The following is a 14,490-nucleotide window of genomic DNA, read 5'->3' as shown; positions in this document are numbered from 1 at the left end:
AACTTCTCGGCTTTTCCCCTGGATAGCTGTGTCGCTCGATACAGCATCTCATTCGCTGGTCTCGAATTGCGCTTAAACGAAAGTAAGTTATCATGCGTTCAATTGGTTTACCGGCGCTGATGGTTCTCCAGATAATCACCCCATCTCTTCTTGAACGTGGATGGCTTGATGAAACGTGTGACTTTGATGATACCTAGGAAGTGGAAAACGTTCTTGCCAGCGGTAAAGATTGATTGGCGCCGGTCAGACTTCTGGGCGCCAGCAGCTTCTCGATACAGATGTGGGGCTGAATTCTGATATTTCCGCCCTGAACGGGAATGACTGACTCCAGGGTTGCTCTCGTATTGCAGGTTGGAATAGCTTTTGAAGATGGCCTGGCCAAGTTGCGCACGCTGTTAATAGTTGTGCAGATCGAGCGAGCGCTGCGTATTTACGATATGGGAAAGAACTGCGGTCGGTCACCGGTCACCATCAAGGTGACCTCGCGACACAGATCCATATCTAGCTCAGAATGAAGTTTTGCGGTGATGCAGGGATAAGGGTATCACGGTTGTCGCCAGCGCTGCCATTGGATTGGTGGGTGGAAATTTCATATTGCTACCATCAGTGACGACATGACTGTGCAGGTTATGTCGTTGTGCGCCAAGATCCGGCCATCGTGGCGCTGGAAAAAAAGTATAACGTTACTCTAACACAGGTTGTCCTATAATGGTACATCAAACGCGGGACAAGCCTTGTTGCGAAACGCGAGAACGCCAGTAGACAAGAAGAGTGTTTGAAGGTAAGTTTAGAGATGAATGTTCCCAGCTTCCCTCTCTAACAGCGCATTAAGAGGTGATTAAACTACACGAAGAGGATGCAAGACGGATTGATGCGTTGGACAAGAATAGCATTCGGCCATGTATGCAGCCTGATAAGCAGGGAAAGGTGCATGTGTGGACTTTCGATCGCTTGGGATGGCGAGAAGAAAGAGTGCTTCAGATAGAAGCAACAATTTTAAGGTGGATATGGAATTACGCCGGAATGGCTTGGGTTTCATCCGAGGTGATGGATTTATTTTTTCTCTGCTGTAAGTGTCATTCTTGTCATCTGTCGAGTAGGCCCCGCGGACAATCCCAAAGGCTGGTCTTGTGATGGTTGGGCGGCGTGCCGGGCGGTCGGATCGGTGTACTATCACTGCGGAACGCCTTGAGCATCTCATGACTTTTCGAATATTTGTGAAGCCCAGCTGTCAGCGCTAGCGTGAAGGTTTGTGTCTAAATGGCTAACAAGTTGAACACAGGGGCTAAGGTTCCCATTGTGGGTAAGCCCAGTTCTTGAAGAGTCTTAGAATGTTCGTTAGTAGAGATCCTGTTGAACAGGCTAAAGCAACTTCTTGGGTCCTCACCGCCTTGCAATCGGGTGACAGACACATCGACACAGTATGGAAATAGTACGGAACAGAGAAATTTATTGAAGAGGCTTCTGGGATTCCCCGCCGTGAAGAACTCTTCATTGCCACGAAACTTCCGTAAGTCTGTTTCCTCCGATGCCCTTCGCCGTGTCTGGACTGTTCTAGCCTTTAACACACCAAACGTGTGCAATGGTTCGTTAATCAAAGCTTGAAGAACGCAGGGCTGGACTATTTTGACCTTGTATGTGAACTCTGGCTCATTGCCAAGACAATCATGCCTTCTGATCATGGTACCGCTGTAGTACCTGGTACTTTGGCCTCACAGCGTGGCATATGATGGTAAAAATGCCGTATTCATTTACCGAGTGACGCGCATACGCGTGCAGAAAACGAGTCTAGGCCTGAAAACCCTGACTCGCATGGTCAGGTTAGACTGGATGAAACAGGCAACTTCAACGACACCTGGGCCGAAATGAAGAAGGTCCTCGCCAGTGGGAAGGTTAAAGCGATCGGACTGAGTAATTTCTCCATAAGACGTACATATCTTTGTATGGGTGGAGGCCGTTTTCTAAACGAGGTCCGCAGACGGAAGCATGGCATTATTCAAGACTGCTAGAATAATGCCGGCCATGCTTCAAGTCGACTGAGCCAAGACTGAGCATTGCGTAAATACGACGGGTCGGGAGAAGGAACTTTACCTTGGCATCAGGATGCACTCTTATCTAGCGCAGAATGAGCTGTTAGCTGATTGCAAAGAGAAGAGTATTACTGTAACAGCATATGCTCCGATAGGTCAGTTGGAGTAGCCCTAACCTTACTTTGGTATGTAGGTTATGCGACCACGGGTACGTGAAGATATGACGGTGGGTGTGAGATAGCCAGCCACAACGAGGCCACCCCTGCGCAACTTGTAATTTCATGGCACGTGGGTAAAAGCGCCATAGAAGTTGTTACGAAGAGCACGGATGCTGGAGGACAGAAGCAGAAATGCCAGGCAATTATCATGTAATACGTTGACACAACATTAATTTTTCTATCCAGATGTGCATACCATCAACGGGCTCGGCCTATTTGCAACAAACCTCATGAGTTCGGAAACGTGTCGGGGAGGTCTACAGAAAGGCTTGGATGAAATGAGTTTAGAAAGTAGCAAACTTACAGTGCATTTTAGCCCACACTACTCCTGCAATAGATATCAATTTGCATACTTGAGTATACAGTACAACAAGGAAAATCTAAGCGCCATTATTACGGGTAACAGGCGGTGTACGAATCTCGGAAGTCGACGGTAATATCGTTATGCACCTCCAAGTAAACGCCTCACTGTATAGTCACAGTGACTCGTTGTCAAAATCCTCCCAAACAACTATCGTCCGATCCGTCAAGAGCGGATGATGAAAAGCCTCCATATAGCACATAGGGCCTGTGATTGGGTTTGTCGCGTGGTTCATTGTCCACGGTATATGCTCCATATTTGCTTCCTCGCTCCCGTTCCCATGGACGCTCCTTCTGTCTCTGACGGCGGACTTTATTCGCGTCGCTAGGAGAAGGAGGATAAGGAAGGAATGGTAGAGTTGAGTGAACGTTAGGGCTGTGATTAGGATAATCGTATTGGTCGTATGATGGTGTCATTATATAACCGTTGGAATCCCCTAGAGTACGGGGGGGCCACGGTATTGACGGAGCAGGTTTTAAAGAAGCGTTTAATGAATCCGAGGAAGAACCATCACTCTCGTCCGACCCCGAAGAGAGATCAGGAATCAAAGAAGGTTGTGTTGGGGAGCTGCACCAATGAGTGGATTGCGACCCATCATCAATACCGCCCAGTTTTGAGGGCGAAACTTGAGATTGATGATTGAATACGGCACGAGGATGAAGATGTATGCCGTGTTGTGAACGTTTTGAAGTAGATGACGAGCTCACTGGACGGTCCTCGTCCAGGGTATAAGTACGTCCAGGGCACCCGCGCTCAGGTAGAGCACATGTATTGGGTGCCACAACAATGGGAGAGCGGTCATAGGTAGAAGGGGGGTATGCCGTATAGGTTCGAGTCAAGGTCGGGGATGGGGGAAAGTGAACAGCATGAAGCCGTTCTGGAGACCTAATGGCACGACCATAATTCGGAGTTGTTTGTTGGTGCTTTAGAATAGGGCGGGGGTGTGATGTCGATGTCGATGATGAGGGGGTATGCATGTCGTTATAAAAGAGACAAATAGTACAAAGTCAAGGACAAGCTTGAGCTCGACAAAGGTCGCCAAGAGGGTGTTAGCAGGAAAACAGCATGGTGGAAGATGGACTTTTAAAAGGGCTAAAAGGGCTAGTCGATGGAATGTGTGCTATGTATTTGGTGTGGATTTGGTCAAGCTTTGTTTTTTTCTTTCTTTGTGTGTGGCTGTTAATTAAATTATGTAATTTGATCCGGGTAACGTGGTTATTTCGCCCAACTCCGCGATAATAATGCTTCCACTATCTTTATCATAACTTTGACACGACATTTGAAAGTTCAAATCTTGCTAACATAGCGTCTCTGTCTGTCGTCATACCCTCCTATTATACCATGAACGTAAGTTGATAGTGGCTGATATTATTCAGGGCCCCCGTTGTGCCGAGTGGAATCAGCCCTCAAACGTGTATCAGAACACAGGTCGCCAAGTGCTTGCTAGAACACTGGTCGCCAAGTGCCTGCTTTTCGGCTATGTTATTAGCCTAACTTTCGGATATGAGTTCTACATGAATTCATGTATGGTATTCTGTACTTCTGCTAACGTCTCGAGCCACCATCGAAGATCTCACACAGAATCGCATCCGAATACCCTATCATCTTCGCTGTCCCGAGTATCGTCCTACGTCTACTTAATACATGGATTACTCTCAGCAACATTCGGCAAGGAGACTTTGGTCTCCCGACAGTAACCAACAACTACTACCAACAATATCCACTTCAGTCTGACAGATGCTTCTAATTCCCCGCCTTGTTTAGGCCGCGACTTCGTTCTCGGTTCCTTGGCCAATCGCCGCTTTTGCCCCTCCCGTTCTCCTCTTCGAAGCTATTGTGGGCGTTCTCGTACCTCGCTTGGTGTCTCCGTAACAGAGAAAAATACATTCTCATCTGCGCAAGTCCAAGAAGGCTCGCAAAGAACATGACGTGTGACTTTATGACTGGCTCTTCAGCACATAAAGAAACACTCTGTACTTGACCCACACGTGACCTTTCCATATCTCATGACGGCGCCAAGTCACTCGACTATGGCATTGGACCTCAGTCTCGGAGTCTGACAGTCCTATTCATGAGGTACGTGCTTATGTATTTTAACATCTCAACATCTCAAACAAGCTAGCATGGTGAATAACTGTCATCTTAGAGGGTGATCCTCTCGTGATCACCGATCATCCCTGATCAGCATGCCTAACATGCCTAACATGCGCCTTTTTTGCCTGTGGAGAACAATCACGAAATACATGTCACCTGGAACTTCCGATCACTGGGGCCAATTATGCGGAGCCTTAACTTTGTCGTCCCGGTGGTCCCTTGTATTCATCTCGGTCGCAAGTCAACTGCTTGCCCGGTGCTTGCTTGCTATGACTTCTGACATTTCTAAAGAACACAACGGCTCCGCGAATACACATTGAAGCATAAATATCACAAAAGTAATCATTAGGACAAGCCCCAAGTTGCCGGCATCGTCGATATCGAACCCCCAACTCATGCGATGTGCGACTAAGACATGGTCAGTGAGGCATGGTTCGCACACATTTAGCAGTTCATTCAGTTTTAGGTGAGACAGGTCTTCCAGCTTCTTGAAGATGCCCATGGGGTTGACGCATGATCAGTTTGACCTCCCACGTCACGGTTTGCACTATTTTCTAATAATAAGATCAGATCAGTAAGGGTGAGTACCAGTTGGTACCTGGCTACGTGCATCGAGGCAGTATTTTGATTCACTGATGCCTCACATGAAGAAGTCCGCGTTTTACTCGTTGCGCCACTGTTCTGCCCCAAAGATAAGATCATGATATAGCCGCTGTCCAGATGGATGCAGTTGATTATGTGCTGTTGTGACCTTTATTGGGCCAAGGTGCCTCGGCGGATGCCCTATCACAATCAGTCTGACATTCAAAAATGTTGTCATCATATCGTGAACTCAAGAGCAGCGCCTCCAGTCAGATCACAAGATACAGGCACTTTGATCCGAGTTTGTCGAAAACGCGCATCAGGAACACCGAGATGGGTAGTACTGAAATTCCAGCCTAACCAATTTCACACATACCAGTAATACTGCGGTGTGCGGCTGAAACACGCTTTAACAGGAACTAGCGCCATTGTGAATCAAAGGCCTTCAACAACGAAGGAAACAACAGTCCATTGTTACCGAAAGGATGCTGCCACCTGAATGCGTATCGCTTATTTACGACGTATGTACCATCAAGAACATTCCATTGGTATTAGTTAAGGAGAGGAGCCGATCCTCCAGTTCCCTGAGAACGTCGCCGTTAAGGAGAGGACATATCTTTATCCACATGAGATCTGATGCAGAGTCGCGGAATATTGCCAACGTTCGCACCTTGTGGTCGACAAAGTGGGCATGAGCTAAATTGACGTGAGAGAGGATGCAGAGTATTTGTGAACACGCGTTTTATCCTTGTGGTCGTTACTGATGGCAAACAGGCGAAGCCATAATCAACTTGAAGGAGGAACGACCATCTTCTTTCTCTACAGTCTGGCTACCCAGAGAAACAGGCTGCTTACATTGGCTGGTGATATTACGATCAAGCTTCTGCTGTAAAGTTGTATGTACTGGGCATATCCCGGTATTCGAACAAAGGTATTGAGCAAACAAATCATGTCGGGGTTGGTTAATTCGTGCAGGAGGGGATGGCATGAGAAAAGGAGCAGGAAGTCACCGGAGGAGTCTGGAGCTAATAAAAACTTGACGTTTCATTCAAATTTAGCTCTTGCTGCGCTTGAGGCCTTGAGGATGTGTCACCGTTCAGGGTTCCGCTAATAATAAAGTACCGGGATGGAAGGGTGTACAACCTTGTGAAGCGCTCGGAAAGTGCCACCATTCGGTATTTACTATTCAGGGGGGTTCATTCACAATGCCACTTTGCCTTCGGAGCCAGGTAGACCGGTGACGTTACCCACGCAGACACTGCAGGGCTCAAGTATCTCGTGAATGCTCGTGACATAATACAATGTTGTGATTCGGATCTAGCAAGGGTTATCACATTTGACGAACCTTGGACTGGCCTGTGCCGGCGACAGGTGTCCACAAAAGATGAGCACCTGTTATGATGACTACGTATTCGCAGCTGAAAAGCAAACCTTATTAGTGGCGACAGTGTAGGCAAGCTGATTTCCTAGCAGAGAATTGGATGGCAAGGGACATCATTGATAAATGGAACCCTGCCAGCCGAAAATGGAGGGAAGATGAAGGTAACCGCGATAGAAATTCCATCGGAAAGGTGATGAAACTAGGTTATGCGGAATGCTTACCCAGATGCTACGGAACCGTCCTGCCAGTGGCCAACGCACCTACTCTAGAGGTGTTTCGATGAGGTTGGCAATCTTTGGACGTGTCACTGGATGCGGCCGCCGGTCCATATCACTCAAGGACCTGTCAAGTAATGGATTAAGGCTACTGGCTGGTAGAACTTGTCCATGACTGCGTGGGGATGGAAAATCGGTAATATGTAGGGATAAAGACTCGGGGGTGACGCCAATGCGGCTGCCGAGCAGGATCAGAGGGATATGAATCAGTGGTAGACGGGGAATACAACAAAGTCGTGGTTTCCCGCGGAAAACCTATTAGATGGGAGAAGAGCGCGGGAGTGTGAGTCAACGTCGATGCTCGCCGAGTGTGTGGTTAAACTGATTCAATTTGCAAATTTTCAAGTTACGTCTGCAATTTGGCCAAAAGTTTACGACGACGCGGTGATCTTTTTTAGTACGTCATGGTAGTAGGAACGAAATCGGCAGCAAGTGCGTACGTACTACCACAACGTGGCATGCAAAGTAGCAAACCGGGCAAGAAAACGCACCTCACTTACTAAGCCTGAGTACTTGAGCTTTGATCGAACGCTTTCCTCTGCATGTAATGACTAAATATCGACCTATTTAACAATTTTGTTTTCCAGGAGTTTTACCTCTCGAGCGTTCGAAACCATTAATGGCTCGGCCTTATGTGGTCCCCAGATTTTCTGAAGCAAAGTTCTATGATTGATGACTCAACTAATGCATATCATCTCATATCACTTCTACCTTGGTATGTCCTCCTTTCAAGTTGAACTGGATTGTTGACTTGACAAGGAGTTTCATGCCAACAGGCAGCCCGACCTTTTGGCACAGGGGCGGCCCGGGAAAGCGACAATAATGCCATTGGCTTCTCGCGAATTGACTGCAGAGATTCAGAACACCGCTCTAACATAATTTCGTTTTACAAGCGTCGACTAATGTCACTGAGTTCTGGGGTTCATCAGCGCATGACTAACTGCCATCATTACACACATCATTTCCCCACCTTGCGGATCGATTGCCTCTCACATGCTGTCTTCAGTCACGACTCGCTAGTGATCAGCCAACTTGCTCGTGGAAATAGAATCCTCGAACTTTGATATCTAACCCGGAGCCTGCGAAGATCAAGTACTAGTCATCCGAGTTAGCAAATGTCCAAATACCTGCCCACACCTGGTCAACACCTGAACGTCCTGCCAACAACCTGATAATCCTAGTTTGAGTCTATCATACCCGTAAGCTTACCTGACGCTGACAGAGTCATTGTTGGCAGTACTCCGCCAGCCTGGATGTTCTGAAATCAGGTCATTTAGGCCACCTTGCACTTTTCCTGATGCGAGTAGCGCATTTGCTCACAGTCCAAGTTATAGGACAAAAGCGCCATTTAACGTCACTCTGATTTTGGGTGATTAATCACGCTACATGTCCTTTGCGCATTGCGTTCATCTCAGCTGGTGTTCTGTACATGCGTGGAATTGGACCATCGGAATTCCTATGAATCGACGTATATGGGTTTTAACTTCTCCGGCTGCATCCTGGATTTGAAGTTCAGCCGCATCAGTACACTGAAAGACGATATTTGATTATACAACGCAAAAAAAACGTCGAGGCGACAAGTGGCAGGACATCTTCTAGGAAGATTGAGTCTTGTACTGCAATATATGGGATACCTACTTGGTACCTGCACAGGCTCAGCGTATCAATCAGACTAACAAATCTATATTCTCAGAAACTCCTCGAGGCTTCGCATCTTCCCAAATGCCCTCCGTCCCAGTGGTTTCGTGCGCAGTTTCTGCGCTCGACTGGGGTTTCGTTGCCTCATTCATATTTTTCTTCGCAAGAGCTTTTCGATAGGTGCTTCTTGAGACGAGCAGCCCGAGAGCGCCCATCACGATTGCGTGTGCTCCAGCATAGAATGCATAGTACTTAATTTCGGGCTCTCTATGAGCGAGGTGCAGGAAAACAATCCCCATGCTACAGCGAGTTTGAAAAGTTAGAAGCTACACGCGAGAATATTCGCAATTCTCCACGGAAGGTACTCACCAAAGCGTTGCCGCGGCGCGGAGGCTACATGCATCAAATTTTAGCTCGCTAAGAGGTGGCTTATTGAGTAGTGAACGTACAGGTGAAGTATAGTGGCGACAATTGGATTTGCGACTTGCATCTTGGGCGTGAAGTGTAGCAAGTGGGGGATACATATTTTTGTTTTATGTCAGACGAGACGAGGCACGCCGCTACTGGAACAGTATCTTGTTCACGAATCCTGTACCTGAAGGTCCTGAACATGTGACATCGTGAGTCCGCAGCCTTGATGGCCAGAATAGCATTCACATCGGCATTAAGTCAGTAAGGCTGCTGTCCAACGCCTGGACGGCCTGGAGTGTATATAAGTATATCACTCAGTCACGATCCTAGCATCATTTTTCACCTTCACCAGTGCAATCGAACAGTATCATGTCAAACTTACCTGGGCCTCCTCCATCATCGACTGAGAAGTTGACTGTCAAGAAAGTGTTACGAGCCACCGGTGTTGGTATCGTTCTCCTGCAAGCAATCAGATCCTTTCTATGATCTGAAACTGACCATTACTCCTTGACAGTTCTAATATCATCAATGGTTTATGGTAAATCATCGATTTCTTCTTGACTAGGCCATCAGGAGATCAGGAGATCACTTTTTACCCACTTATATCCTACTTTTCACACGACTTAGTGAGCAAAGTAGCACAAACTCGAAAAAGTAGAACCTACTTTTTCAGTAGATCTCATTACTCATATTCTACTCATTCTCAACTTTTTCTCAACTTTTTCACACTTATTTTTGCGGGATGCGTTTGAAAAAGCACAATAATGTGTATTAAAAGTTGACTATTTTCCACTTATTCACAACTTATTCACAACTTTTTCACACTTATTTTTGTGGGATGCGTTTGAAAAAGCACAATAATGCATATTAAAAGTTGACTACATAAAAAAAGTGCAAGAAAAGTGTGAGAAAAGTAGTCCAGAAGAATGAGTAAAGTGCAAATGTGAGTACTAGTAATAATGTAGTACTCATGATGGCTTGAATAATGGGAATGGGAGGTGCAATGGGGATGTATTGGTGTCCAAATGGTACTGGGTAAGTGCAATAGTGCACAAAGATGAAATCAGCTGACTTGAATATTCTACTGGTGTCAGATGCATCAGCAGTAGTAGTGGAACATATGATGAGAGGAAAATACATACAAAGCAGGGCACACTTGCTCTTGGGTTTCAGATCCTCAGCAGGAGCATTCTTGAGCCTTTGGGCTGCCTCCTGGCACTGGCGCAACAATAGTGGTGTTCAAAGTAAAAATTGGGCGGCTCTGAAAACGTGGGTAAGTTTGACGAATTTCTTTCAGAATCTACGGAACATTCAGCAGGCCCAAGCAGGGTCTGAAATACAACCTTCATGCTGTATGTGCAGGATGCCTGCACAATGTCCACAAGTACGACATTCAGAACAAATCAAAGCACGTATCAAGACTAATAACACTTTACATATGGCTGTACCAAGGCCCCCACACACTAATAGGGGCAAAGTAAGTACAACTTGCAGTACAAGGGGACAAGGGAGGGGGGATGTACCAGTATTCAGTACCACACAGCCACTATTCATCAATGACACCACCGACTCTGCAGCTGCCCCTGCCACTACCTCCACCACCCCTGCTGCCAAGTTTAGTGTCAGGTGGGAGATCCACGAGTTGGATCGCACCAATGCCCTTGTACAATTCCTTGACACTCATCCTGCTGACTGCTGTGTGCTCTTCAATGAGTTGAAGAAATCTCGCGATCCCGCCATCAGTGAACCTGATCCTTCGGGGAGTCAAAAGAATCACATCTGGGCGGTGATAGCTGAAGTTACATATCTTTGAGAAGGATGCATATGCTGAGGACAAACACAAATTTATGGTGGCAGTTTCTAATTGTATTACACAGTGTGTATTCCCCCCTCTCATATGCATTAATTCACTAAAAAATCTTAGTCTCAGGAACAAATATAAAAACAATGTGCTCGCTTCCATCAGACTGGCGCTGGCATCAATTCACTCAATGCTGCTGGTGCACAAAATCTTTGAGGTAAGGTTTTTTTTTATTTAAATTTATCAAACTGCGCTACAACAAACTACAGAGCAGGTACTAATCAACTTCCCATGGTTTGACATACTTGATAAACTTTGGAAGAGCAATCCAGTGTTTGCACCGAAGACAATGTCGTCTGTGCCGGGTGTTGATCACGCTGCTAATATGGCTGCCCTTACCCAAGGGAAGGGCCCGCAGATGGTTGCTCAGGCCCCTTCTCCTGACCCCTACAATATCGTTGGGGACACTGAGAGTGACATCATTGACGACATCTTGGACAAGCCTCTGCTTGTCCAAGGGAAGGGTAAGGAGAAAGCTCTCCCCCCTCCCTGCTCTGATGAACCCATGGACGAGGACCTTAACCCCAATGACAACCATACCTTCATCCCCCAACCTGAACCTCCACTCCCCTCTACCCCTCTCAACAATGCTGATGATGGGGAGCCCCAAGATGACAATTTCGGGCCATCCAATTAGGAGGACGAGGACACTGTCCAACAACATCTATCCAACAAGTGCCCTTGCCCATCCTCACCACCCCCTGTGCATGCTCCTCATACCCCTAACAACCACTCCCATGGAAAATTCCAAACTCATATCAATCGTGTTACTAATCGTGGTGCCATCCGCTTGCCCAAGTCATCACCCTCTCAGATATTGTCATTGTCATCTGCATCATCATCGCACATACGCGCCACACCGACAATAATATCAGGGTCGCAAACATCATCCACTCGCAAAGCAGCCCCCTCCCAAAAATCCTCCCTCTCAAAGTGCGTCGATTCAGAGATGCAGGACATCCAGGGTAGGGATCTGCACGGGTATGGGTATGGGTCAGAGTCTTGAGTACCCATTACCCGCGTGGGTACTGCTGAGCGTGCTTACAAATATTTGTGTTCACACTTTCACCACCGCTTGACTCTCATCTCATGATAACCACCAATACCAGCACCCAATTCCCAGCCTTCAAGCTAACTCTTGTAGGGGTGTAGTGATTGGGTTGAGGCTCTAAGCGGCAAAGGTGCGTTTCTTGCTGCTCTCACTCTCTCACTTGCTAATCTTTTGCTCATTGCTCTCAGTCGTTCGCTGCTTGTTCCAGGTGCGCATGTTGTTTTTTTCTCGTTTACTGATATCTTAACTTTACAGTGTGCTACTACCACCACTCGCACCCTACTACCACCACTCATGCCCTCATCCCACCCTCCATCTCGTTCTTCCTGTCTCATCCCTCCTTCCACTCTTCTGGTGCTCTCCAGTGTCCTCCGCATACATCCGAGCCACGTCAGCATTCGCTGACGTGCGCCGGGCGTGTGCGCTAAGCACTGGTGGCTACTGGAATCGGGTGGGGGCGGGTACGCACCCGCACCCATACCCATACCTGTGTCTATGGGTATGGGTTGGCCTTGAGACACCCGCGGGTTTACCCGTGCGGATCCCTAATCCAGGGTCAAGTCAAATCACTCACTACCAGGATGAGTTACATACAGTGGCTCAAAAAAGTGTCCCAATGTTTGTAGCTTTTCACGTAATTGCTATATCATGAGTCAAGACGTGGAAATATGACTAAGCTATAGGAAGATGTCGGAAAGGTCTGCTTCTCAGCTTCATTTCGGTTTCCTATACCGTGGGAAAGTAATGACATTATGTGAAGATATGAGTATTTTAATTTGATGACTCATTGGGACACTTTTTTGACCTTGAGTTTAACTAATGTAATCTCTATAATTCTAGTACTATGTGTGACCTCCTTCTGCCCCAATCACTTCTGCCACTCTTCTAGACATATTGTCTATCAATTTTGGGTATTCCTCTTTGGTGATTCCATCATACTCTGCTGTAACACTGTCTCATAGTTGGAATAACCCCTATGGTGAATCTTGATATGCTATAAGTAATTTCTTGAGTGATTCTCAGAGGTATTCAATAGGGTTGATGTCTTGGGTCTATGTTGAACATGATAGAATAGTAATATCATGGTCTGCAGGCTATTGGTGGCTGATTTAGAGGTATACTTAGGGTCATTGTCTTATCACAAAACAGTATCTTCTTCATTAACTTATAACTCCTGCATGCTTCTTAGCAGACATTCCTGTCAAATGAGTATTTACTACTCTGTATTCATACTCCCCTTTGCTTCATAGAAAATTCCCATTCCATTTTATCTCATATAGTCCTATACCATCAAGTTTTCATCTTGAAACTTAAGGTGTTTATTTAACTTTTCTTTATCTTAATGATTGTCCTATCTATTTTAATACAAATTTCTTGCCATATGATCTCATCCTATTGATTTTAACCATATCTAACTAGATAAACCTCTTTCAGCTATCAGCAGTCTAATATTTGTACTTGAAAGTAGCATCTTGTCTTTTTTTTTTATAGGTTGGAGACAGAAGAATCTGTTTTTCTTGATTATAGCTTTAAGATGGGCTGTCTTGAGAGTCTGTCTGACTATTTGAGTAGAGATAGTCATAGGAATGATGGAAATAATCAATTTAGTCACTTTATTAACATCAGCAGCCTTTTAAATTAGAATATAGTGATTAAGAGATCTTAAGTCTTATAGAGCAACCTTCTAGATTGGCTACCAAATAACTTAAAGACCATAATATTACTATTCTATCATGTTCAACATAGACCCAAGACATCAACCCTATTGAATACCTCTGAGAATCACTCAAGAAATTGCTTGTAGCATATCAAGATTCACCATAGGGGTTATTCCAACTATGAGACAGTGTTACAGCAGAGTATGATGGAATCACCAAAGAGGAATACCCAAAATTGATAGACAATATGTCTAGAAGAGTGGCAGAAGTGATTGGGGCAGAAGGAGGTCACACATAATACTAGAATTATAGAGATTACATTAGTTAAACTCAAGGTCAAAAAAGTGTCCCAATGAGTCATCAAATTAAAATACTCATATCTTCACATAATGTCATTACTTTCCCACGGTATAGGGAACCGAAATGAAGCTGAGAAGCAGACCTTTCCGACATCTTCCTATAGCTTAGTCATATTTCCACGTCTTGACTCATGATATAGCAATTACGTGAAAAGCTACAAACATTGGGACACTTTTTTGAGCCACTGTATATACTGTGAAGGCGGCTGCCTCTGAATACAAGCTCGCAAAAGTCAACGCTCACCAACACCAATGTGACATTGAGTTTCAACATGAGCAGGCCAATAAGGAATGCAGTGAGGCCACCATTGTGCACCAGTGTGAGTAAGAAGCCAAGGCCTTGGAACTTCAAGTTCTTGAGGCTCAAGCTAAGGTTCAGGTGGAGAAAAGGGCTGCTTTGCAGCTTGAGATTGAACTTCTCAAGTTGAGAGAGGGCGCAATCTGAGTGCCCGATTGTGAGTGTATTCATTGTCATTGCCACTGTGTTATGTGTTATTCGCAAACATTATAGTTGTGTGTGCTCATTTTGTTCTGCTTATATCACATGCTTGTTTTTCTTTTCTTTTCTTAA

The 14,490-nt window shown here is 45.8% G+C and overlaps 4 protein-coding genes across 4 annotated transcripts; 2 read left to right on the top strand and 2 right to left on the bottom strand.

The window, feature by feature from the left end:
- Positions 1-1,589: 1,589 nt before the first annotated feature.
- On the top strand, positions 1,590-2,378 carry F5891DRAFT_911466 (NADP-dependent oxidoreductase domain-containing protein; the record flags this gene model as incomplete). Its single annotated transcript, XM_041373630.1, has 6 exons — positions 1,590-1,634; positions 1,696-1,732; positions 1,780-1,929; positions 1,979-2,031; positions 2,083-2,189; positions 2,249-2,378. Coding segments are annotated over 6 exons (522 nt in total), but the record flags the coding sequence as incomplete, so codon positions are not given.
- Positions 2,379-2,574: 196 nt separating this feature from the next.
- On the bottom strand, positions 2,575-3,751 carry F5891DRAFT_1041390 (uncharacterized protein). Its single transcript, XM_041362063.1, has one exon. The coding sequence runs from the start codon at positions 3,584-3,586 to the stop codon at positions 2,741-2,743; it is 846 nt and encodes a 281-aa protein (XP_041224402.1). The 5' UTR covers positions 3,587-3,751; the 3' UTR covers positions 2,575-2,740.
- A 4,727-nt stretch (positions 3,752-8,478) lies between these two features.
- Positions 8,479-9,269, bottom strand: F5891DRAFT_1041383 (uncharacterized protein). The gene is made up of 3 exons (XM_041362062.1): positions 9,029-9,269; positions 8,949-8,972; positions 8,479-8,879 (listed from the first exon to the last, which is right to left on the bottom strand). The coding sequence occupies exons 1-3, from the start codon at positions 9,067-9,069 to the stop codon at positions 8,609-8,611; spliced, it is 336 nt and encodes a 111-aa protein (XP_041224401.1). The 5' UTR covers positions 9,070-9,269; the 3' UTR covers positions 8,479-8,608.
- A 706-nt stretch (positions 9,270-9,975) lies between these two features.
- F5891DRAFT_981494 (uncharacterized protein) lies at positions 9,976-10,803 on the top strand (the record flags this gene model as incomplete). The annotated part of the gene is made up of 5 exons (XM_041377116.1): positions 9,976-10,025; positions 10,164-10,263; positions 10,288-10,342; positions 10,376-10,467; positions 10,534-10,803. 5 exons carry the CDS (start codon positions 9,976-9,978, stop codon positions 10,801-10,803), a joined length of 567 nt encoding a protein of 188 aa, XP_041224400.1.
- Between the last annotated feature and the right edge of the window lie 3,687 nt (positions 10,804-14,490).

Source organism: Suillus fuscotomentosus (assembly GCF_016647785.1).
Source record: "Suillus fuscotomentosus strain FC203 chromosome Unknown F5891scaffold_36, whole genome shotgun sequence".
Lineage (NCBI taxonomy): Eukaryota > Fungi > Basidiomycota > Agaricomycetes > Boletales > Suillaceae > Suillus > Suillus fuscotomentosus.
This window is presented reverse-complemented; position numbering and strand designations above follow the sequence as displayed.

What these genes read in the sequence shown, in the direction of transcription:
- F5891DRAFT_1041383 (XM_041362062.1), bottom strand. Translation starts at nt 9,069, where the DNA reads ATGCAAGTCGCAAATCCAATTGTCGCCACTATACTTCACCT. An exon ending in GTCGCCACTATACTTCACCT is followed by an intron (nt 8,973 to 9,028) that starts GTACGTTCACTA and finishes TGATGCATGTAG; the next exon opens with CCTCCGCGCCGCGGCAACGC. An exon ending in CGCGCCGCGGCAACGCTTTG is followed by an intron (nt 8,880 to 8,948) that starts GTGAGTACCTTC and finishes AACTCGCTGTAG; the next exon opens with CATGGGGATTGTTTTCCTGC.
- F5891DRAFT_1041390 (XM_041362063.1), bottom strand. Translation starts at nt 3,586, where the DNA reads ATGCATACCCCCTCATCATCGACATCGACATCACACCCCCGCCCTATT.